Here is a 24,881-nt window from a genome sequence, read left to right as displayed (position 1 = left end):
TCCCATCCTAAGGCTGACACACGAGTAGACTCCATAACTAAAACTCAGCCCATACATACACCAAATGTAAGCTGATGCTTAGTAGGTAGAGCAGGTTGTTCACTAACAGGGGGGGGGGTTACTGGTTCAATTCCTCTTACTCCGACTACTGCCTTGCTACATGTGTATATTGACTACGCAGAGAATTACTCCTCACTGTCTCTGGTCCCAAGATCAATGGATGCGTTCTGTTCCATTTGCATTTACTGAACTGAGGAAAAGGGCTTTTTGTCCACTCAGCGCACTTTGCATGAAATGTTGATGTTGCAGAACGAGTGGAAACTAACTCGAGTTAATTTCATTGAGCTCCAAACTGAGAGAACTTGAGGCCGACTCCACGACACGCACTTTTTTTTTTTATGATCTGCTTGTCTTTCGTCTGTGTTTTAACTGCGCCGTCGTTTCGCCGACTGTGTTCTGTACTTGCCGCTGCCTGCCCTGGCCAGGACTCCCTCCAAAAAGAGGTTCTTAATCTCAAAGGGAACGTCCTGGTTAAATTAAATAAAGGTTAAAGTGTCCTTGAGCGAGACCACACGGAATCCCGGTGCTCGGCGCTGGGGTGTGAATTTGCGCACGCTCGTGTGAACGAGTGGGTAAAAGTGACATTGTGACTCTAAAGCTCTTCGAGTACAGATACAACTACTACTTAATCATTAGAATTAGAAGTCCATCTTCATTACAGTGTGTCAAGAGGCAAATGTGTCCAAGGACCACTAGGATGAGTGAGAAAACTAGCTTTTCTTTCTTAAATGACTGGAACAAACTCTTAAAATGTGACACGTGAACAGCTGACGCGTTGAGGCGGCAGCGCGCGCGCGAGATTGGAGCGAAACGCGAGAGAAGGTAGTCATCGGTAAGACGCCGATTAGGTCAGATAAGGAGGTGAGTCCCACAGACACAGAGGAAGCCTCCTATCGCAGGAAGCTCCTCTTGCAAATAACAGATGCCCCTAATCGCAGCTCCGCTTCCTGCTTCAGTCCCCCGCGCTGGAAAACATCACACGAGCGCTCGCGAGGATCCCCACAACCGAGCTGGACCGGGCACATGCTTATATCCGTCCAGGCGGGCATCCTACACAAACATCACATCCTGGTGGGATTTAGGTCCACATCAAAGTGGATTATAGGGTGGAAGAGGCCGGCGCTCAGTGACCGCCAGCAGACATATTGTTATTTCTGACCTTGATGCGCAGACACCACCCACTCTTTAAAGGAGCGTTTCGATGTAAATATGTCGTCTATTCTCAGGCTCGCTACTTCCCATTATGTTAGCGTGACATTTCATTGAAGCACGTGTGCGTATCACATTCCACACCTGGCAACAACGTCTTCCGCAGAGTTACCGTATCGCTTACACAGAACTGGCTTAGCACTTTTAGCACATAGGACAAACGCATCATTTGCACCGGCCCTACAGAAAAACACAAAAGCTCTGCAGTCCTGTCATTCATGAGACACGATGAGCTAATGGGCTCTAACGCGCCCCGACAGGGAACGGTCAAGGACGGCCGGGGAATCGCATCGCTGTGCATCGCAGCAGGAAACATGTGGACTGGAAGGCTTTCTGGTTTTAGAATTATTTATATGGAGATGAAGTGAGAGTGCAAGACAGCTGTTGGTGTGTGTGTGTGTGTGTGTGTTTAGCCTCTTGACTGGTGCAGTGATGCGAGGAGGCCTAACAGAGGACGGCAGCTCCCACCTGAGAGACAGATGTTCCTGTTGTGTGGTGCATGTGTGTGTGTGTGTGTGCATGTGTGATGAGACAGGGCTATGCCCAATGTAGTAATGCTATTAAATGCATATTAATGTGTCCATTAATATTCTACGAACACATGCAAATCAGGATTTTATGATTATTTAAAAAGGGGAATCCATTTACTTGAAGTCTAATTCTGCTCGCTAACACACTACATGATCCACTTCCAAGATCTGCACCCGTCATCACAGCGCTGGTGTCACGTTGTCAACACTCGGGGATAAATAAGCGAGGGTTTGATTAAATGAGAGAGGTTGTGTACGACTCTGGAGCGAGGAGCCGAGGAACTACGAACACTTCCAGCAGCAACATGTGAGGAGAAAGTTTTGAGAGGGGAGGGAGGTGTGGAGGAGAGAACAGGAAAGGGGGAAAATTAAAACCATACATCCCATCCTGGAAATAACAAAAGCCCTACAGTGCATTTTCTTAGGATTTGCTATCGCTACAGTACGGAGAGGGAAATTAAAGCGAAGCCAAAAATAGGGCTTTGAAAGTGGAGGCTGGAGTTCGCGTGTTGTGGGTCAGGGATGCTGGAGAATGAGCTGGTGTACTGTGGCGGGATACAGTAGGAGTAGGTGGGTTGCCCTGGCCTCAAGCCAGAGGGGGCGACAGTTTTCCAGGAGGCGTGCGTGAGTGTATATGCGCGCGTTCTAATGTGTTTATTTTCTGGGGGGGCTGAGTTTACACTGGCCTCGGCGCAGCAAACCTCGCTGCAGACACTTATTATCGCAGTCTATACGCCCACGCCGCGTGGATGGCGACGATAACGGCAGCAAAAGGTGCTCTACGCCAACACCGAGAGACTGCAGATGAAACACTCGGAACAGCCGGTTCATTCATCCCTCCGTCTCCGGCCGCCAGGAACGAGACGTGTACCTGGACCGAGAGCGGACTGAGTCGGATGTGATGTGCTGCGCTCGCAGACAGAGCGCAGATGCCAGAAGGCTGCCAACAACAAAGAGCAGCTGAGTGCGTATGAATGAGAAAGAGGCAGCGAGGGGCAGACTGAGCTAGGAGAAGACGAGGAGAAATGATGGAGAGGCAGAAAGAGAAGGAGTCTGGACTTAAAAGAAGCCTCAGCAGGGGTGGACACAGTAACTTCAACACCTTACAATCCGTGTTGTCAAAACCTTTGAGGAGACAACACGTTGACTTACTTACAGATTTAATTAACATTATGTCAAATTTAGACTGTATTTATTTGTTTAATCCGTTGATCCAGTGATGCATTCAGGGAGTAGTTTGTTTCTCGTTAAAACACAGAATATGGTGTCAGAAATAACATCCTATCGGATCTTTTGTACCTTTATTTTAAAAATGTCAGTCTGTGCAATGCCACTAAGCGAGACTTTTCAGAGAAAAGGATGAAAAACCTTGAGGGCGCCCCGACAATTTCACGGAGCTGGAACATTTTAGCATCTTTTACACGAGAGAGGAAAATATTCCCAAGTCAAGTCCCATGTGACTCAAACTGCTTCAGCTATTATCACTATTATAACTGCACACATGTGTGCAGTTATTCTATGATTTTTGCTTTGGTTTTTCATTTTATTAATTCTCCGCACCATTTTTACACTCACTTGCCACTTTATTAGGTTCACCTGTTCAATTGCTTGGTAACACAAATAGCTCATCAGCCAATCACATGGCTGATGAGCATGGCTTTAAGCATGTAGAGGTGATCAAGACAACTTGCTGGAGTTCAAACCGAGCATCAGAATGGAGAAGAAAAGGGATTTAAGTGACTTTGAACGTTGTATGGTTGTTGGTGCCAGACGGGCTGCTCTGAGTATTTCACAAACTGCTGATCTACTGGGATTTTCACGCACAACCATCTCTAGGGTTTACAGATATTTTTACTTCACAAAAACCTGCAGTTTTAACAGGAATTTTTGATTACACAACAAACCACATCTTAAAAGTTGAAAACACATATTCTCCTACGCCTGAACGAACCTGAAATTCTGATTACGTGAAAAGGATAAACTACACGTTCCACCACGGTAACAGTTGTTCCTTGTAAGCGATGAGGACCCCAGTCATTTGAGGTCCTCATCAAGGCATTTTGGATTTGCTCATCGGGGCGTATAGGAGACTTTCCTGGCAGCTTGCTAGCGCTTAACCTCTGAGACCTGCTGTTTTTCTGGAGCGACTGCTTGAAATGCCATCAGAATTAAATCTGATAATCCAGCGCCAGTGAAAATGAAAACCTATCACATAAAAGTCCCAAATCCCAAATCGACTGTTTTTCATACTTAGCTCAACACGTTTTTTTCTCTTACTCAGCAGTTTTTTTGTGGTGTCAAACCAAAGCTCGAATACACGAGCGACCTATGTCCAGGAGACGAGCTGTGTGCGCTGAAAATTGATTCACAGGATGATTCAAAGTTTCAGCGACGTGTCACCAACGAACTCTGGTGGTGAAGGCATCCACGTAGACCGTGAACTGATTGTGAAAGACACTGCAGAAGACCAGACAGGAGGGATGGAGTCCAAACATTCCCTCTGCCTGCCCCCCCCCTCCCCCCTCGGTTAAGGTCTGGTCAGTGGGGAGGTCAGCAGAGTAGGTGGAGCGAGGAGATAAGATTATCTGTGACTGAGTCCATCACAGTCCTGGAGACACCAACACACCCAACAGAAAATGACCAGACGCCAGTCGGCCAGTAAAGAAAGACTCCTTTTTACTCATTCCATACTATCTCCTTCTATCTATTGGCTGGACCTGCACTTCTCAGTAGGGACACTTTGATAACAGGCGAGCGTGATTTACGACCGTGCAGACACAGCCGTAATGGAGTACGTCGCATACGAAGCAAAGCAGGGGCAAAGTAAGGAAAACAAAAGAACAGAATCCGAAGGGTGAAAGCGGGGTAAGCAAGAAAAAAGAAACTGTATTTCTTAGCTTCTCTGCTTGATGAAGGGGTGTAAGAGGAGAGGGGGCCGTAAAAAAAAGTAGAAGAAAAAAAAAAAAAAGGAGGTGGTGGCGGGGAGAAGGGGGCGTTCCTGCTGGCTCAGGCCTTGATTAACACCAGGCCTCCTGACAGGAAATGACCCGGCCAGCTCATAGCGCCAGGAGAGCTTCCATCTGCTGTCGAGGCCTTGGAGGAGTTCTCCACCCAGGGGGACTCGGGAGCAGAACCCGAGCAGAACTGAACGAACACGTTTCACTTCTCGGGACAGCAGGGATCCCGCCCCGGCACTATCGTGGAACTCATCGTTCCGTTCCCGTTCGTAGCCGAGATCAGCACAGAGATAAATAAATAAATAAATAAATCATGCTCATCTTTGTGCAATCTCACTGATAAATGAGCATGAAGTAAAAACGAAGCTGGAGCGTAGGTAGTTACTCGGGGGTCGATGCGGAGAGGCGTGGGGAGAGGGAGAGGGAGAGGGGACAGTTTGGGGAGGAAAGCGGGTACATTAGGACAGGTCATCTTTCACTGCTGACTGGAATCCAAAACGTAAACAAGTTCTTCCGTAACCAACAGATAAAACGCAGATATGTCGTAAAAACCGAGTGGGTCTGGCAAAAAACAGGCTCACACGCACACACATCGAACTACACCTCCTCGTGAACTTATATGTGAACATTTTTTGGAGCTTAGGCATTTGCCTCCAAAGCCTCCAGACTACGATAAAAAAAAAAAAAAAAAAGCAATGAATAAGACCCCAAGTATCCACGGTCACAGACGTCCCCCTGAAACGTCCTTTAAATGCTGCGGCAGACTGCGAAGCAAAATGATTACTGCGTGCGCAGACAGAGACGGACGCGTTCCCCAGAGGAGGCGACGAGTGGCCGCGCCGAGGACAAGAAAGACGAGCGGGTAGTGTGTTGGCTGGCCCTCCGTCCGGGGGTCAGCGGCTGACCCGCCCGCCTGCACAGACGCGTGTGCAGGGGCCGGGGGCCGATGTCTCGGTCAGGGTCCCTCTGGAGTCGGCCCGCGTGTGCGTGTGCGTCTGCGGCCTGTATTTCTGCCTGAAGGGCGCGTACGCGTATCTGCGGCTCTGTGTGGGATGGTCACAGTGTCCTTTTTCATTCTACGAGCCCAATTCCCGGTGGACGTGTAAGTGCTTACGAGCCTTTTATGATGTGCATTTCCTGTCATAAATAAGAAGCTGAGGAATTCTCTGCTGAGCGCTAACGCGCTCTATAAAGCAAACAGAGGTGTAAACTACACACAGGGCCTGCTCTGTGAAATCCACCCATCAGCTACTGCTGACTGAACTACACGACAGCACTGACAACACTACAGGTATCATTTACAGTGACCGCATACACTTCATTGGACAGTGTCGGCGCAGAGGTCTTTAAAAGTACGGTGGAAATCTATCCCCTCTCGATGACTGGAAGCACTCATCTCTTCACTTCTGTCATAAAGCCAGTGTTTTGCGGCTTTCTTTCATAATTTTTGTTTCAGTTTTACAGTTTCATTTTGACTCCATTTGATTGGTTTGTCAGCACGGCAAAACAGTTCACGGGAGGAAAAATGGATGCGATGACCTCAGTAAGACAGCGGGGAAGTCTCTTCAACTAATCGTACTATTGACATAGTTGAATATTTTCACAATGACGTGGTCATCTGGAATAAACTGGACTAAGTTGCAGACTAACCAATCAGTCATATCATACTCCTCGCATTTTTTTTCTGGTTTCCTCTTTTAAATGACGTATCCAGACTTGTGCCACCTGCTGGTGTGAAGAGTTTTTCCTTTCATGCATGTGTTAGACACGTGTGCTAGCTCGCCTCTGCCCAGTCCGGTGCGGTGTGTTCAAGTACAGGCTTCAGGTGCAGACACAAGGGACGTGATGCAACGTCACAGTCGGCCTTTCAGTGCAATTACAATGCAAGATTACACATTGGGTCCAAATAACAATCCGTAGCGTCAGCATCCCTGACGTTGGTGAGAAAAAGCGAATCGAAACATTACCACATTCAGCATGTAACCAATTCTAATACAGAAGAAATGAAAAGTAAACACATGTGGGATAAGAAATGTAAGGATTAGAAAGTAACTATCTTCAAAAAACTTAGCAAATGTTTACTTACTAAAAAGCTGGCAGGGTAAGCAGCAGCAGCACTGGACTATTTTCCCAGTATGCTAATTGACCTCAGCACAGTCTCACTATTGTTAAAGGACAGTTTGTGAATCTGTTGCTATGTTTCAGCCTGCCACAAAAGTCGTCACAATGTCCCACGGGTCCAAATAAGAAAAAAAAAAAAAAAAACAACGAGAGGGGATGCTACCAGGAAAGGGGGGGTACAGTCTGACAGGAGAAGGCTCAGGAACAACCACAGGCTCCAGACTCGGTGGGTTGCGAGACTCGGGGGGGATCTGATCCCAACTGTGTGTGGCCCTGCCTGTTAACCAGGCCCGCAGTGAGGGAGCTGATGGGACTCTGTTCATTAAAGGCCGAGCTCCATATCGTCAGCTTATCTGATGAAGCGAACGGGAGGGAACATTGCCACCGGCCACTTCGGTCACCCTGGGGTCCACGGCTTTCGCCCCATATATGCATGCATGTTGGTGTGTGTTTGTGTAACGGAGGAGGAAGTAAAGAAAGACCAGCAATTAAAAATAATTGGGACTAATTTCATAAACGCAGTGGAACAGGGGAAATATATTTAATCAGGCGCAATCATTAGACCGACTTGCGCCCTGGGTCCCCCTGCAAGCAGCTCGGTGCGTTACGGCCTCGGAGGGAAGAGAGGAAAGAGTAATAGAAGTGGACAGAAAAGAGAGAAAAGTGATATTTAAAAGCAAAGAGGAAAAAGTTTTAAAAGACGGCAGACAGAGAGTTGGTGGCTAGAGTTATGCGCGATCCCTTTCATGTCCCTTGACTGGCCCGTGTTGCCGTGCCAACCCAAACAGCAGCTTTGGGGAGGTCCGACTCTCCCCACCGCTCCCCTCTTCCTTGCCCCGTGCACACCCCACTGACAGCATGAATAACAAACGCAATGTGTGACTGGCCGAGAGAAAGAGAGGAGAACACGACGCGAAAAACCGCTGCAACTGCAATTGAAACTCTGCAAGTTATTCTGTGACCTTCTTCCCTTCTCGTGTCGCTGCAGTGAGTAAATCACCGGCATCGCAGACCGGGACTTCACATTCTCACTAGCGGAGCTGCACACCCACACACTGACATAAGCACAGACAAACCATGATCCATCATCTTGAGTTAGCTGGATGTCACGGGGTGAACATTTGGCTTGGCCTGCTTCCTTCTCCCTCTCCTTCTAATGTACCCCGATGCTGAGAGGAAAGAAGAAAAACTTAGAAAGTGGACGTTTGATTCCCTACCAAAGAAAACCAAGATCTACCAGGGCTGACAGGAAACAAATCCATAAAGCAGCCTGAGGAACACTCGTCTTTTTCCTCCCTCGCTCGCACAAATGTAGCTTTTGCCACAACTGAACGAGGGATTAACAGTAACTGCTCCGAGCTATTTACAACCTGCACACATCACACACACCGCAGCCATGTACGCTGCAGACTGTCTGGCAACAGCCAATGAGGCTCCGGGTTTCAGGAGAGCCTCGGCTCCTCGTCCAATCCCATTGTTTGTTCAGTTCCTGGAGGGTTGCCCACGACCAATCCGGCTATTTCCACATGCGGTGTTGGCTGTGGAGCGTTGGGTTTAAGAGCTCATTTCCCAGTCTGCAATAAGCAGAACCATTTTCTTGGATAAATACTGTTAGACTCTTTAATCAAAGCCATACCTTGTGACAATGCAACGCAGACGCGCCGCTCTGCATTCACAAATACAGACGCAGAAACACTTTAAACATCCTTAGTGTGCTTCGAGGGGTCTGTTTTGGCTGCCCTGTTGTCCTCCCCCTTAGGTGTGGAGAAGAAACACTGCGGTGAAGGACGTTCACCGCACTTTGATGATTCTCACGCCACTAAATATCCATTCCCTTCCACCCTCGTCCTAAAACTATTACTAACTGTTGCACTGGTAACATGCGCCCCGACCACCACAGAAACGGGCGCTGTTGTTTATTTTGCATCAGATCTACACTGCTGCTGTAAATACTCAGTAATGAACCATATCTGCTGCTGAAAATAGCCCTCCACTATTAGACTATTTACTCCAGTTTGAGTAATTGTGCTTAAAATGGTGTTTCAGGAGATAATTTAGTCTTAAATACTTTCATGATCCATTTCTGAAAACAGTCTTGGGATCCAATGGAAACATGGGTTTTCGGCGCCTCACTCGGGTCTCCAGGGTCCAGATAAGGTGCAGAAGTGAAAAAAGCATGACCACAGTACACGCAGTTAAAGCTGGTTAGACTCATGTCCAGATACACCAGAAAGTGTTGTAGTTAAATTAATCAGCGTGACTTTATTGCGCTGTTCTATAAATCATTTTGCTCAATAAAAAGCCGTCGAGGCAAGTTCACAAGCTTGATTGCAGTTTGATAGCAATTTTTCTACTAAGGAGATCACACTGTGTTCCCATGCAAACCATTTTTACTTTTTGGGCGAATTCATTCTTCAGCAGAGGGAGCTAGATAAAACTAGACAAAAGGAAGGAAGATCACTTCTGACTTTGATCCACTGAGGTCAATTTGGTCCCTTTGTGCAGCTCCATTCTCTTCATCACTTCCACTTTGCCGCACTGTCGAAAGCACTTCGTTCTCAATTTCACCATCACACCAGTTGTCTAGTGATCTGTTTTAGAGAATCGCTCTGAGCACCCACTCTTTTAAGTCCCATATCTGTCATACATCGTCCCAACGTCTGTGAGACTGCCTCTCATCGGCAAGCTTTTGTTATTTCAGTGCATTTTTGCTCTTCATTTCCAAACCATATCCCCTAATTGAATGCCCCAATTAAATGAATCCCCTAACAAAAGTTGTCCCTGCAATTTGAAGGCCAAAATTCATTCGGCTCACAACTGAGACGATGATCTCACCTCATGACCATGAGCTTGCATCTCTCTATAAATAAAGGCCTTAAACATCCACCTTATGGAAGATGCGGGCAAGTATTATTTGGTGAAGAATGTGGCTGGAACCTTGGAGATATGCAGCAGCTGTCTGAACCGTACTTAAAAGTTCACTGAAGTTTGATGATGCACTAAAGGAAGCTTAGGTCCACCAGGGACGGCAGGAAACAAGGAACAGAAAACCAAGTGTTCGGTGTAGGGCAGACTGAGGAACACCACTTCCTGAAGATGCTCTTTAATTAAGTTCCCAGAAGGAGGTAGTTAACAGGGTCGGTGTGTGCAAGCTGTCCCGCTGACTGTCCTAAACTCACTTGTCCTTATTTCTGGCCTTTCTCCCCCTAGTATTCTCGTCTGTGTTTATTGTTCTTGTGTTTCTGCGCCCTGTTTGTGCATGCACTGTGCGTAGCTGTGTATCTGCAGTGTGTTAGCCACGCTTGGACTGCTTACTGTAGCCAAGGGGAACAAAATGGAAGAATTTGTAAAAACATTGTTCTCATGGTGACCAGGTTTCATTCAACGTCTGGTTTCCATTTGAGTCCTTTAATTGGGGAGAATGTCACAATCAATGTTTTGCTCTGGATGCTGAGAGAGACAACCTCCCGCCTCATGTTACCCCAGCCAAGCACTTCGCTGGCTGCCATAAAACCTCTCTCTCTCTCTCTCAGACGCGCGTGCGTGCGCGGGCACACACACCGGCTGGAATCGAAAAGATGTGCGCACGCACTGCCCAGATACCTCTGGGGCGGCGAGACATGTGCAACGTGTGCACACACACACACTGTTTATTCTGTCTAAAACACACCTGGCACACCACGACAGGCTAATTTCCAATGAAGTGTTTATAACAGAGAGTCAGGTTTTTAACATGAGCCACATCTCTCAGCCTGCGCCTGCCAAGAGGCCCCTCGATTCCAAACTGCACTTAGCCAAGTGGAACAGGAAGAGAGAGAGACGGAGCACGAGAAGGAAAGGAGTGAGAGAGTGTAAAAATACGCGAGGAGGATCAGCAATCTTTATTAGTGCTTTAGATAGATTGTCCAAACCTATATGGGCTATAGGACCCCGTGTGTGATACGAGATGAAAACCCTCGCAGCAGTGTGTTATTTCAGGGTGTGTGCTAAGGTGCCCAAACTAAAAGTAGGACTAATTATGAACTATGTGGCAGGGGAGGAGACCATATGTGTAGAGGCTCAAGGTTAAAGATGCTATTACTCAGGGAGGTACGGCTGGCTGTGGTGTGGAGGTAGACCGTTAATTCATCTTAAGAGCCGGCCTTGATCCGCTCCACCACACAGTTACCAGCTCAGCTGAACCAGCAAAATGGCTACTGTTGGACAACCAACAACCAAATAAACCAGCGCACGTGTGCGCTCACTGACGCCAATTAGATTTATAACAAGGGTAAATGAGAGGGGGTTTCTTTAGCTGCATAGTAATCAGCAACCCTTAGTGTCTAGCCCGAGCGTCTGAAATGAAGGGCGATTTCTCACATACGACTGTTTGTGCAACTTGTCAAGCTGACACGAAAAGTGTAGGTGTGTGTGCACCAAAGTGGATGAGTGCAGGAGACGGATGAGGTGTGAAGACTGATAAAAACGATGCCCATTAACAGCGCTGGAGGCAGAGAGAGGGGAAGCAAACAATTAGCTGCTCTCGCTTTATTGCAGCTAGCACGGAAAGCAGTGCGCGCTCCTGAAAGAAATCATGAAGCCGTGATCGGATTGAGTCCCCCCTCACCTGTAAGTTTCTGGAGCAAAGGGCTGAGTTCTCTCTCTCGGTTGATGACCAGGGTCAGCCGGCCTATGAGCTCCCTCTCCAGCTTCTCCAGCTCCTCCTCCGCCTCCTCCGTGCCCTGGTCTGCGGGCTGTGCCTCATCAGCCAGGGAGTACAGATAGACCAGCAGGAGGATCAGCTCATCGGGCCCGCACTCGTCCTCCCCGAGCCTCGACCCTGAGGGCGAACCGGCCTCGCCTTCCCGGGGCTTCATCAAGGGCAGCAGCTGCCTCAGCACAGCAGGGAAATCAGAATCTCCGAGAGCCTGTGACACACAAATACATGAAAAACCCGAGGCTAGTTACAATGTTGTACAGTCAATTAACGTTTCGTTACTGTTGCTGATCACAGCAAAAAAAAAATGATCAGGGGACTGATGTTGATTAAAGGGTGGACATCCTTGCTTGCCTCGCGGCTAAAGGTTAGAAGTAAAGGTCAAGACCACTTCCATGTCTTGGAGCTTAACGTGAAGCTTCTACTAGAAGCTGGTTTTATACCGCACAGTGATGAGTCCATTTGAAGAGAATGAAACCAACAAGACAAAACTAGTTAATTCATGTTTATTAACTGCTGGAAGGATTTTTTTTTACCTTTAGCTAAAATAGGACTGACAGCTTTCCATCATTTAGAGTTATTAAGCCGAGACTTGCGGAGATAGAAAGAGCTATTACCCGTAGGCATCTATCATATGACCAAGGGTGGTCACCGAGGTAACATTACCATTAAACAGACAACCTTTACACTACGCCTATCAGTGTTGAGGCTAATAATTAAATAAGATTAGATTAGAGTCAGCAATATTGTCATTACACAGAGTATGGGTAAATACACAAGTAAATACAGTTTGGCATCCAATTAATCTCTGTACACTGATCAATCATAACATTATGACCACCTTCCTAATATTGTGCACCTCTCCCTCGTGCCTCCAAAACAGTTCTGACTCATAAGAGAATGGACATGGGCCTTCTGAGGGTGTCCTGTGGTGTCTGGCAACAAAATGTTGTTAGTCAAACGGGTTGAGGGGAGGGTCCTCTGTGGATCAGACTTTTTCCAGTTCAGATCAAAACCTTGTGCTGTTTTTCATGTTTTATGAGTTTGTGTGTCTGTGTCAGGCTGCATCCTGCTGAGGATGGCTGCTGCCGTCAAGGAGTGTCACTGCTATGGGGTGATGGTGCCCGGTCCGGTCTAGGTGGGTGGTACACGACCAAATAGCAGCCTGTCAGACTTCATGCATATGTAAGCACTGTGAATCAGTCGCTATTTACATCAGTCACCCTTTTGTTCATCACATCACATGCACCCTCTTTTCCGATCCTCAGTGCAATGTAATAGTAAAACAAAAGAGAAGGGAAGATCATATTGCATATGCTTACAAGGTATTTACATCATTTCATAAAATGTAGTGAGTCACTATAGATGGGCAGTGTATTAGGTACCACAAGTCTGAAAATAATGTAAGTGTGCAAATCTTGGGCACTGCGCGAATGAGCTCATCGTTCCATTTGCTAATTTTACAGCTCTGCGAGTAGTTGAGGTAACGCTTAATTTGGTTTCTTCCTTTTGTTGGATTTGTATGGGTGCTCAACTGTTTTTTTACTCTGTCTCTATAACAAACACACACACACATTGAGCCAACATTTGGGGCAATGTTTCGGTGCAGTGACCTGTTTTTGTGAGCCTGTCTGAGCAGGCCTGAATAGTCAGCCCCTCACAACGGTCGGATGGTGGTCCAGCCCAACATGCTGCAGATCACAGGGCGATTTACAGAACGCTGGCCACCCTCACAACAAGAGTGAGCTCACGGACCTATAAAACAGGGGCGTGGAGCTGATCTGTCCGGTGAACGGCATGAAATTCAAATGAAATACTGGACTGAGACGGGGGAAAATGGGCCGCAGAGTGGAGGGGAAAATGGGCGAGAAGAGAAGGAGCTGAGAAAGACACTGCGATATTACGAGAGGAATTAAGCTTGAGATGATAGCATCAAGCGAATCAATGTTGACGGAGGAAAGTATGTTTGTATCAGATGGAGTTACCAGTGGCCCTGTGGATTTCATTTTCCCCAGGGATTTCTTTGTGAAGAGGTTTGTGTTCCTCTTACCAAGACAAACAGACTTGAAGAATGAGGGGCTCTGGACATTGTGGTGGGCCCGCTGGGGGGATCCTGTGTCTAACCCAGAAGAGCGCTCTACTGAGGCACAATACAATCTTGAGAAAGTGAGCCAAAGCCACAGGACTGACTAAATGTCCCACCAGAACCAGTGTCTATAGAGAAGTCATTTTTGAGAAATGACTTTGGAGAGTAGATCTCAGAACAGCAGCTCTGGTAATGCCCAATGTCCCGTCTAATAAACATTAATTAATGCAAATGAAAGTGTCAAGAACAGACACTCTTGAAGGTGACATCTGCATCAGTTGCATCCACCCAACTGCCAAGGTAGGAAGCAGGAAGCAGGACCACAATCTAGCTAGATTGTCCAATCCATGGAGCCCCCCTTCCTGCCTCAGTCCTAAGCCAATCACCAAGCCCCAGGGACCGTTTAAACACAATCTCGCCACACATTTTTCTTCTTAAACCATTGTGAAATCAAATACCTCTGCGAGTTGCACTCATTTGAACTGCCAAACAATGTTTGAGACCTTTCCCTAGCTCATTTTGCTTGTGGACGGCGGTGAGGAGAGAAAGACAAAGAACTTTAAGTGTTTCGTGCTGAAATGCAAACTGCGGGGCACTTTCTCTTTCATCCCTCGCTTTAGGATAACTACCGAGTACCCAGGCTTCTGTATGCACATGTCCAGGAAGACATTCATGTGATCGTCCAGGCTGTCAAAGAGGCGTGCAAGTGTCGGCGAGCCACATTTTCACTCTGGACACAGCCAGCTTGAGAAATATCAGAAGCTCTCAGTGTGGGGTAACGGAGAGAGGAGAAGCTGAAAGAAGAGATCAGGAGGGACTCTGGGACCCCGTCATTTGTCAAGAGCTGCTTCACTCGAACACTGAACTTGCGTTACCTCTTGGGCCTCTGTGCACATCAATATTACACGTTCTCAAAGAACAGACATCCAGTGTTTTCCAGAGTTTGCTTTTGGGGTTGAAGCTTCTGCTCGACAAGGGAAGCTGTCGTGTTGTCATTTGTAATCAACCACTAAGATGTTGAATATTTATTGGTGGCTGGTTAAAATTTCAGTATTATGACTACGATGTGAGATAAGTCTCGCTGATGGTCTTGCTTTTTCCCCAAGTTTAGATCCTCTGTTCTTGTGCATGTTCAAATGAAGCAATGTCCACTCGAGGCAGACTGAAGAGGCGCAGCTCTATAGTTTACAAAAATTGAGAAGAAATCATTTTGCACACAGGAAGAGACTCGCAGGTTAACAAGACACAACGGCATTAAAATGACATTCGGCAACTTGTAGCAAAGACAATGATGATGCAAAATGCAAAGTTCATGCCAAATGTTCAGTAGAAGGAAAATACGTCCTAATTGACTCTGGTTCCTGCCATCAAATTCAGCATGCAGATAGGGGCTCGGAGCACCAGTGAACCCTGACAGAGCAGCCGCGTGGTTGACAATATTTTATTTTCAAATAGTGGTGACTACAAGAACAGCCAGTTCTCGCCTTGGCAACGATAATGTCGGCTTACGTTGAAACATTTCCAAGGCGTACCTAGGTAACCTCCGTCCAGTATGTTCACCGGCATCACACGACAGGCAGCAACAGAATGGTTGTGTATGCGGTTCATGTAACATTTTTTATTACAGTAATGTCTTCTTGCATCTTTCCAGCTCAGCATCCGTTCTCTGAGTTGTCAAGAGTCACACATGTACATAAAATGTCCTTACTGTCATAATGACATCGCGCAAAGGCACCACAGTATGCTTTCCCTAACTGTGTGTATGTGCATATGGTTTCAGGACTCAAGGAAGCGTGCACTGTAACTGGGTCCCTTCAAGAGATCTATAAAAGCTACTGTCAGCTGCATGCCATGGCGCCACAGCAGGAAATGGTAGTCTTCGGTACAGAACGGAGACTGAGCTGCTTGAAGCCAAGTGGGAAGACTGACTAAAGCTCTTTCCAGGACCGAAGCTAAACCCAACAATGCCCGAGTCACGGCACCAGGGCACAGGCTCACTGGAAAGGTGGTGGAGTACTGTACATCTCTATGAACTGTACGGCACAGAATGCAGCGTGCTTTCCAAAGCACTTTAGATTCAGGTATGTATTCTACATTTTTACTGAGCTCTGATGCAGCTTAATGATCAGAATAAATACACATTTGTGAAACAGCGGATGAGATTAGGAAACTGTTACAGCGAGTCCAACACCAAAATAGGTTATTGCATCAACAGCCTCGTACACCCGAAAGGGACTAATCAAATACATCTTATGTTTATGTAAGTTTTGTATATTAAACAAAGCCCTTTTCTTCGTCTATCTGTCAAACATTTCCTAAGGAAACCCTGCAAGAAATACTCGTGGTGACAGAAAGACTGCTACAGTCATTGGGGTGCCTATTCTAAAAACAGATTTAGGGGTAGCTCAAGGCCTGAACTTCAGCCTCACTGCCGTAATAACAGGAAGCTAACCTTATTATTATTGCAGATAATTACTGAATCCACTGGCCTTACTGGCATCGCTCTAATGCGACCATTACACACAATTACAGATTAACAATGGCATTACTCTATCAAAACAATGCTAATTTTAGGGCTCGCAATTACTCAGACAAAGCCATTACTTTAAATAACTAGAAAGTTTTTTATCATGACACAATAATTCCAAAAGAAAAACTCACACTGGATAAAAATAAAGAACACTTCTTTGTTCTCCGAACAGGCCCAGCACATTGGCCGGCGCTAAATTTGCCTGGGTGTTATTGGTAGAGACCGAAGAACCATTGGCTTCTCGCTCAGAAATCTGCACCAACCATAAACTCTCTCTTGCATTATGCTCTGGTTTGAATCTGCCTGCCAGTGATTGACAGATTGCTGGCAATTCCTACAATCCTGGGTTTCGCAAAAGGCTCAATATCGCCCAATCACAGAGCCGGGCCAAACTCCGCCCCTGCCCAGCATAGCCTGAACAGGAAACCAGCTCCAGATGCAACCCCTGGAGGAAGGTGAGTGTTTCAGATGCAGCGCAGCACGCTAACCAGAACCAGGCCTCACTTGCGTTGCTCCCTGCCTGCACAATGAACCTTTTTCTGGGCCGGAGGGCAGGGGGGAGGGGCGGTTATTGGAGGTGTGGGTCCTTGTGGGAGCATGAATAAAGTTGGCTATAGGTCAGTTGTCCTACTCGCCCAAAGACTCTCCGGCCAGGAGTCACCTCAAAGAGATGTCAGGACAGTTCAATAGTACCAAAGCGACCACACACACAAAAAAAATAAAAATCCTATGAATTCTTTTGGAGATGCACACATGTGCTTCATTTGCAAATATATAATCACATCCAATTTGCATTCACAAATAACAACATGCAAAGCTGGAAGGCATACAAGAAAACTTCTAAAAGCAAAATACATAAATCTCTCATCTAGAAAAGAGCAACTTAACTGTGACTCAAAATTATGTACTGCAAGCTCACTATTGATTTGTAGTAGAAGAGCTGGAAGACAAACAAGTATGTTTTCACCCTCAAAGAGGCTGGCAGCATTCTGAACAAGTAAACAACGCAAAAACAAAACTCTGGGAAAACTCACAAAGGCTTACGCAGACATTAGGTTTATGAGCGCGCCTGTTATCGGGGCCCACCAGCACAATCGCATGCGTACAGAATCTCAGCAGGCGCGCGCTGTAACCTGCGGCGATGACAATGACGAATAGGAGAGCGGGGCTCACCGGAAAAATTCTGTTTATTGAAATGCGGAAACTTTCCTTAAGTTGAGCGGGAATGGAAGAAAAAGGTTTATCTTGGATGTCTCTTTGACAGTCATTACTCTGTCTTGTGTGAAAGGTGCGGACGATGTATCAGGCCTTTAACAAGCGCAGCGGAAACGTGACTGTAAACACAAAGAGGAGCAAGTGCACCTTTGCTGAAGAACGGAAAATCTCCGAATTAAAGCGCTCACCTTTGTGCCAAACTAGGTCGAATTTTTCATCCTTCAACTAACTTATCTTTATATCAAGCTTTTAAAATAAATTTTAAATAAATCGGTGCTGCTTTACATTAAACTAAATGCAACTGTCAAAACAAGTGTTGTTTTTTTTTATTATTTTTGTGAAGCAGTCACAAAACTGACATGGATCTTCCAGTGAAACATAGTTTAGGGATTCCTGTTATGCAGAGCAATAGAATGAGAGACCAGCATGCAACAGGCTGCACACCTCAAACCTCTCTGCGAGGCAACAGACTGGAAAATGACCCGCTGTCATTTGGACTATTTGCAACTATTTGCGCCGCGTGCAGCATCTGATCAGATCACGTTTGCAGATATCTCTGACAGAAAATAGCCGCTCGGGAGAGAGTTCGTGTAGCGGTGCGCGCTCTTCTACAGACTTATCGTCATACACAAAAACACCGCTGGAACGCAGCGTTTGCAGAGAGAGAACCGATCGGGACTTTCTTCAGCTGATCCGTAAGTACCCAGAGAAATCTAAAATGCAGATACTGAGGAACATCAGCTGTTTAGGATTAAAGGTAGAACAAAAATACACAACAGGACCGGAGGAGCAGGTGGAGACGGGCTGATTGGACAGGTTGTCGTAAAGTGCCAGACCGGTAGGTACATTTGCTTAATTCGCTTACATTTGGTCGTCTTGTGTTTTCCCAAGATGCAGCGGATTGCGCTTTCAGGGCCCCTGTAAAGATGGAGTGATAGGCAGCACAGTGGACAGGGAGGCTTTTATAGGTAAGGTGACCCCTGGTCTGGCTCCATCAGCTTGATGTCTGTTATGCTTGTGGGAACACGGAGACATAAAGCTTTTGTTTTCAATGAGGCCTGAATTACCACACAGCGTGTTAGCTGGGTCTGGTGACCTGGCCAGATCTGCACCCCGGACAGCCGGCAGGGGCTGGGGGTCAGCTGCTTCCCCGCCATCGCATGCGCGTCTCTCAGTAGCCTTCACCTCGCCTCCCGTCCCCTTTAATCCGCCGTCCTGCATGCGCGTCTCGCCGTCTTTCATCCGCCTTTATCTCTCGCTCCGTGTGTCAAGGGTTTGGTTTGGCGCGGAGCTCGAGGGCTGTAATTTAGAGGAGACATGGGACCCAATCACAGAAACAAACACACAGTCCCCGCACTCCGCCCTGTCACCACAAGTCAGCCACATCCTGGTCACTGCGGCTGGACTCGGGCTGGCCTGGCACACGACACCCTGCCTGCTTATCTCACTCAGACCGAGGCTTGCAGTTCCTCTCTGGTATGGTACCACTTGTAGAAGAAGAAAAAAAAAAAGAAAGAAAAAAAAAAGGTGAGATACAAATCGGGCAAGCTTTAAAACGTAAAAATCTGTATTAAAGCAGTGCACTCCGAGTGTTTGGAAATATAGGGGTAATTAATGAGGCTATTTTGTTGCTGCATAGGCTGCAACAGATTATGGCGTAATTCACCAGATGAGAGTTTGCTGCGCAGCCACAAACCCCAGGGCCATGTAAAACCTCCCGCACTTTTCTCACACCGAGAAGAGAAACTGAATCGTACACATTCACAAGTACACACACACACACACACGCGCACACACAAGCACGAACAGAGAAACACGCACGCGCATTCCCCCTAAAACTGCCATGGATAGTACATTACATCCACTACTAATTGACTCAGGAGGCTCCAGCAGGGAGAAAACATCCTGAGGTAAACAGACGGTTTCTAGACAGAATGAAACGACCGCAGCGTATCCGCTGGGACGCACGGGAAAACAACTGGCTCGGACATTTCGCAGTTGCTCAATTTCACTTTTTAAGCCCTTGAGAACGCTTCGTCTTTGCCTCCAACTTTGCGCATGGGAGAAACGCGGGGGTATGAAAGACGGAAAAAAAAAAAACAAACAAAAAACAAAGCCGTATTCTAACACGTCGGAGGGGGAGGGTGCAGAGGGGGGAGGTGGGGAGCTAAACGCTTTTGACGATGCAGAAAGGAGGCCGTTTCAAAATAAAAGTTTGTAGTGTGAATTTGTAAATCCGTTCTGGCAATTAAGTGCGACCCCTGCTACACACTTGAGCTCGGTTCATGTTAAAGATCACACATTTTTTTTTAAGAACGCATGAGGGTGTCTGCACGAGAGAGGGGCCAACTTTTGCATAATGAGAAATGTCACTCTTTAATTAATTCTCAGGCCGGTGGTGGATTTCAAACATTAGGGGGCACTGTTGCACCACGCCGAGACCTGGAGCGCAGCCTGGACGCATTGGACTGAACCCTGTCTCTCTTTCCCTCCAAAAGCTCCGTCCTGGAAAAGGCTTCAATAGACAGGAAATGGGCTGCAGTTGAAATGCTGGATATTTTTATACTATTATGTGCATGCTAGGTGGCTCACAGCTGTCTGATTGTGAATTCTGCACGGCTGACCTCCGCTCTGCCCGCACGGTCACTTCTAACCGGGAAGAGTGTCACCGTGGGCTGCACGGAGCTCTGGCCCGGGCGAGTGTCTGTGGTGAAGTCTGAATAAAACATGGGATTCATCATGAAGACACAGAGTTGTGTCACTGGCTCTGGCGATCTCTGATGTGAGTCACTGCTCCGAGGTACAGCTGGTGCATCTCTCAAAGAAGGAGGGCTGTGTGGCCGCCTTCACCGAGATTATGGACGATGATGTTATTCAGGGTTTGTTTCAAATTATTAAAACGATTTTTGTTTTTTTGTAGGCTGTAGTAGTATTGAGTCGAATTGTATTGTGTTGCACTGGCACATGTTTCATCATTTTGAGATCATTGTAATCAGTGGGCAGGTTTAACAGCTCAACAACCCAAATCCTCCAAAAATTGCCTTTTCTGATGCTGTTTCAGCACAAACCGAACATTATAACCGCCACGAAGGGGCATTCAGTGCAGGACTGTTATATTTGACTGCAGACCTTCTTTTAGTGACAGAGAGGTCTCACTCCATTTCTATAGAGATCTTCGTGATGCGTACATCTGTTTTAAAGCAGGAGGACTGTCTGTCTGTGTACTGCATGTGTTTTCGCTGTGTGTAAATAAGTTCTGCATCCCGGTCTGGACTCTCCCGCCAACCTGTGCATATCTCTGCGATACACACTGACAAACACGCCCACACGCGGCTGCTCTTCCCTAAACATTTATAGAAACACTCATTACAGACACGGGAAATGGAAAATAACTAATCTCCGTCCATTCCCCCTTCAAATGCGCACTCGTACGTACACCTGGTTGATGTTGAGTCGTGCTGGAACATCTCAACTAGGATTTCATAAACAAAACAAACAAAAATATATCCATAAAGACAAATAAGAAGGGGGAAAAAAAAGAAGCTGAACGATGGGAAGAGAGCGGAGCGAGACCTCCGCTGAGCTGCTATCGCCGCGGTGGAAGGTGGCGTGAGTGTGCTCGGTCACGTGGTCACAGATGACCACATTTGCGACGTGACTCAGGTCAATTCTTTAGTTGCCGCTCAATTATGATCCAACGAGATTGGGCTAATTTAACCGGACTCAGTGCCAGCGAAAAACCTCCAGGGGATTAAATGAGACCTGCATTTCACTGTGTGCATGCGCAGCAACTAAAATTAAAGGCATTATTGACCGCGTCGTAAACAGTTACAGGCATCTTCTCCCATCCGCATTTTACTGGAAACCCATGCTTCACACATGAAGGAGAGAGAAAATACAATTAGGAAATAGAAGCCGCAGTAAGGGGTAGTGGTGGCAGGAGGAGAACTATGAGAATAAAAGTTTGGGGGAGATTTATTTATTTATTTATTTTTTATTTTATTTGCGTCTCTCCTTTAGTTTTGAGCTAAATTCATGAATACATCTTAACGCACAGCAAGAGTGGCACGTCCCTGTATGAAACACTTTCTGTGAGCTACCTGAGCCCTGAGACAGAGCGTCATTCTACACGCACAACAGTCCTCTGTTACACACACACACACTGACATGTCGCTGCTAGCTCAGGTAGCATGGAAGCACACTGCACCTTACAAACCCAGTCCGAGGCACCAAAACATAGGCAACAGAAGCTGTATGTGTTATACTCGTGTTTACTGAAATGCAGCGGGGAGGTGCCGCTCACAAAAAACGCAGGCTGGAATGAAAGGGAACACAGACACACAGCGATCCGTCCGCAGACTACGCGTCGGCACACTAACACCCATCACCCGGAATGAATTCCATCTGTTATAACACTTCGGCTATCAGGAGGCTTTACCAGGATCTCTTTTTGGCAATTCGTTAGAGCGCTGACCCACATTTCGCGAGAGGGGGCAAAGACACAGTCACAAAGCCCCGAACGGGGACGGGGCTGAAGGAGAGATGGGAGCCGGGGTCAGGGCGGAGACAGACGGAGTGATGAGCGAAAACAAAACACAGACCTGGTCTGCTGACTCCGGTTCAGCGTGCACGCCGAAACCGAACAATACAAACAACATCACCCAGGGTTCCTACTGCGCAAACATTCCCAGAGACTTTAAGCCCAGAGCTGAGCTAAAAAACACAACCAGGAGGGGCACGGAGACAAGCTTAAACCATCAACGCAGCTGAACACCTCTTTTTATTTCCTTTGTCTTGGACTCAATACATCATTCCCTCTATTATTGTTTCCCATTTCCCAGATTTCTTAACCCATTCCCCGTTGAATCCCCCTCTCGTCTCCTCATTGCTCCACTTGCGAAGGCACATCTGCGCTTCGGCCAAATCACACAAACTCCTAAACTTCCCTGACGCGATAATAACTCAAAGACTATCATAACTTATACAGTATCTTTGACGAAATCGCAAGTGCCAGAACTCACAAGTACAATAACACAAATCATATAAGAGTGGTTTTGCAAGAAAGTCTTTTTACGACGGCGTTGGACAAGGAGCGGAGTAATGGACGGACGCCTTGATCAAACTCAGGCTTGAACGAACTCCCTTTTTCTCTGCCTTATTCCAGCCTCCTATTAATCCCAACCTCACACCTCCCCAGGGTCTTATGGATCAGCTTCACTTCCCAGAATTCTTGTGCCACAAACTGTGCTCCCCTCACACATCAAAGCATCCTCCAACGACTGAAGGCAACAGCTTGTTAATGTCTCTCACACTTTCTGACGGCTTGTCTGGGTAGTTCCACCACGAGCGCACCTAAGCTAACGTGAGGAAGAAAAGGTGAGTTCTCTCTGGCGGGTGGTGGTGGGTTTCAATCAGAAGAAGGGTTGTTGAGATGTCGGCAGAGGTTTCAAGTGTGATCACTCTCCCCGTCACCTTCAGAGACCATAACACAGCCAGTTATTCTAAATGAGACCGTCACTGACAGGCCTTAATTCCACATTAAAGATGTACCGCAGAGGCTACGACAATGTTTGAATGACCTCGCTGATAAGTAACGGTTGATGTCTGGCAGTAAATCCTCAGATGAACCCCCCCCCCCCCGCCCCGCCCGCCACCCAACGTCTCCGCGTACACCGTGAAAATGTCTCTCTCCCTCGTCTTCTCCCATCGTGTCCGTCCTTCCTGAACAGATGGCAAACACATCACTAATGCCTTGTCTGTCTGTTTGTCTATCCTGTGATGCAGCGCAGAGCCTCGCCGTTAAACAAGAACTAAACACATCACGCTGGCAAAGAGGCACCGCTTCTCCAAGCAACACTAAGGCCGTGAGAATTATAATGTCCCTCTGCGCTTGATGGTCTAAGTGCTAAAGTGCCCCAAGTATACCACTTACCTAATATTATCTATTCATCTCCATTGTTTAAATTGTTCCACAACTACTCCCCGTTTTTGATGCACTTAAATGTTACCTAAATGTTAGTGCTAGTACACTAATTACTTTGTAAATTTTGGAAAAAAATTGGCACACTAGTTACATTACAGCTCGCCAAAAATATCCAGAGCATAATTCGATCTTAAACAACGACCTCATTGTTTAAGATCAGATGTTTAAGATTTCCTGATTATTGAACTATTGGTCGTTCACTGGTTGACCATCATTTTATGTTTTATAGTTTCAACCTCATAAACATTTTCTGTTTTTCTCTGACTTAATTTAAACCAAAAAGTAATTCTGAGGTTTTAACTAGAGATCGACCAATATGGATTTTTTTAAGGCCGATGCCGATTGTTTTTCACATCAGCATTGGCTGATACGTGCTGCCGAATTTGATTGTTTTATTTGGAGCCGATGCTGCTTTTATTGCTATTATGCTTTTATGCTATTATTTACATAATAGAACTGACACAATGGTAAGAAATGTTACAAATCTCAATTTCATTTAACCACAGACGTAAACATTTATTGAACTCAAAGAATATTTAACGCTCTTATGCATGCACAATAAAAAATAAAAAACAGGTAAAAAGAGGTAGAGCACTGGCAGGGCCCCATTCAAGGGTCAGGCAGTATCAGTCTTACACCTTGGCTTTAACATCAACACATATTCCTACCAAAAGCTTAACAATCTAAACTGTGGACAGTGGTTGACTGATATCCTGAACTATTGGCTTAAAAGAGAGAGGGAAAAAAACATCAGCCAGCAAATCTACCTAACAACAACAGTAAATGTTAGGGCTGTTGCTAAAGACTGTAATGTGTTGGTGCTGAGTGATAAAGTAAATAGATCTTTGTTTGGGAACAGTTTTTTTTAAATAATAAAGATACACATTTTTTTCAACTCTTAATTTTGGGGTGCCTATATATAAATAAATGTATCGGCGAACGCACCCGCGTATCGGTCGATACGCAAATATCAGATCTCTAGTTTTAACAGTCATTTGGACAAAACCATGATGGGAATTTCAGTTCTTCTTATGCTTTACAAACTAAACAATTAATGAATTGGGAAAAAAAAAACATAAAAATTCTTGAGGGATGAAAGCAGTTGCAGTTCTACAGTATTGTCAAAAAGAAAAAGAAGAAACTTGCACCAGCGAGAAGACTGAAGTGCTGCATAAATATGAACTGAAGACATTTATGCCGGTGCAATTAGCCACCAGCGCCAGGTAAATCTTTCTATATTTTACGGCAAGCCATTTGTGAAAGTAACAGAGGTCACGAAATGAAAGAGGAAAGTTGCAAATGCGTCCGTGCTATTCTACTCTAACCAAGGATCTATAAATAAGGCATCTCCCGTGGTCAGGAAAAATTAAACAGAATCTAAGAAGAAGACATTATTATTGAGAATAGTTTATGATGTTTAGATAAGAGTAACAAACTAAAATAAGAAAAGGTTGTGAAACGTTGTCAGTTTTATGGCACATTATTTAAACATAT

General features: G+C 46.2%; 1 protein-coding gene across 1 annotated transcript in view; it reads right to left on the bottom strand.

Annotated features, from left to right (window-relative positions):
- The window catches only part of scfd2 (sec1 family domain containing 2), an 88,048-nt gene that overhangs the window by 35,041 nt on the left and 28,126 nt on the right, over nucleotides 1–24,881 (bottom strand). Inside the window, exon 5 of the mRNA XM_047587222.1 lies at nucleotides 11,484–11,784. Coding sequence (XP_047443178.1) covers nucleotides 11,484–11,784 — 301 coding nt within the window. The remainder of the gene's footprint in view (nucleotides 1–11,483; nucleotides 11,785–24,881) is intronic.

This window comes from Mugil cephalus, chromosome 6 (genome assembly GCF_022458985.1).
Source record: "Mugil cephalus isolate CIBA_MC_2020 chromosome 6, CIBA_Mcephalus_1.1, whole genome shotgun sequence".
NCBI classification, from domain to species: domain Eukaryota; kingdom Metazoa; phylum Chordata; class Actinopteri; order Mugiliformes; family Mugilidae; genus Mugil; species Mugil cephalus.
This window is presented reverse-complemented; position numbering and strand designations above follow the sequence as displayed.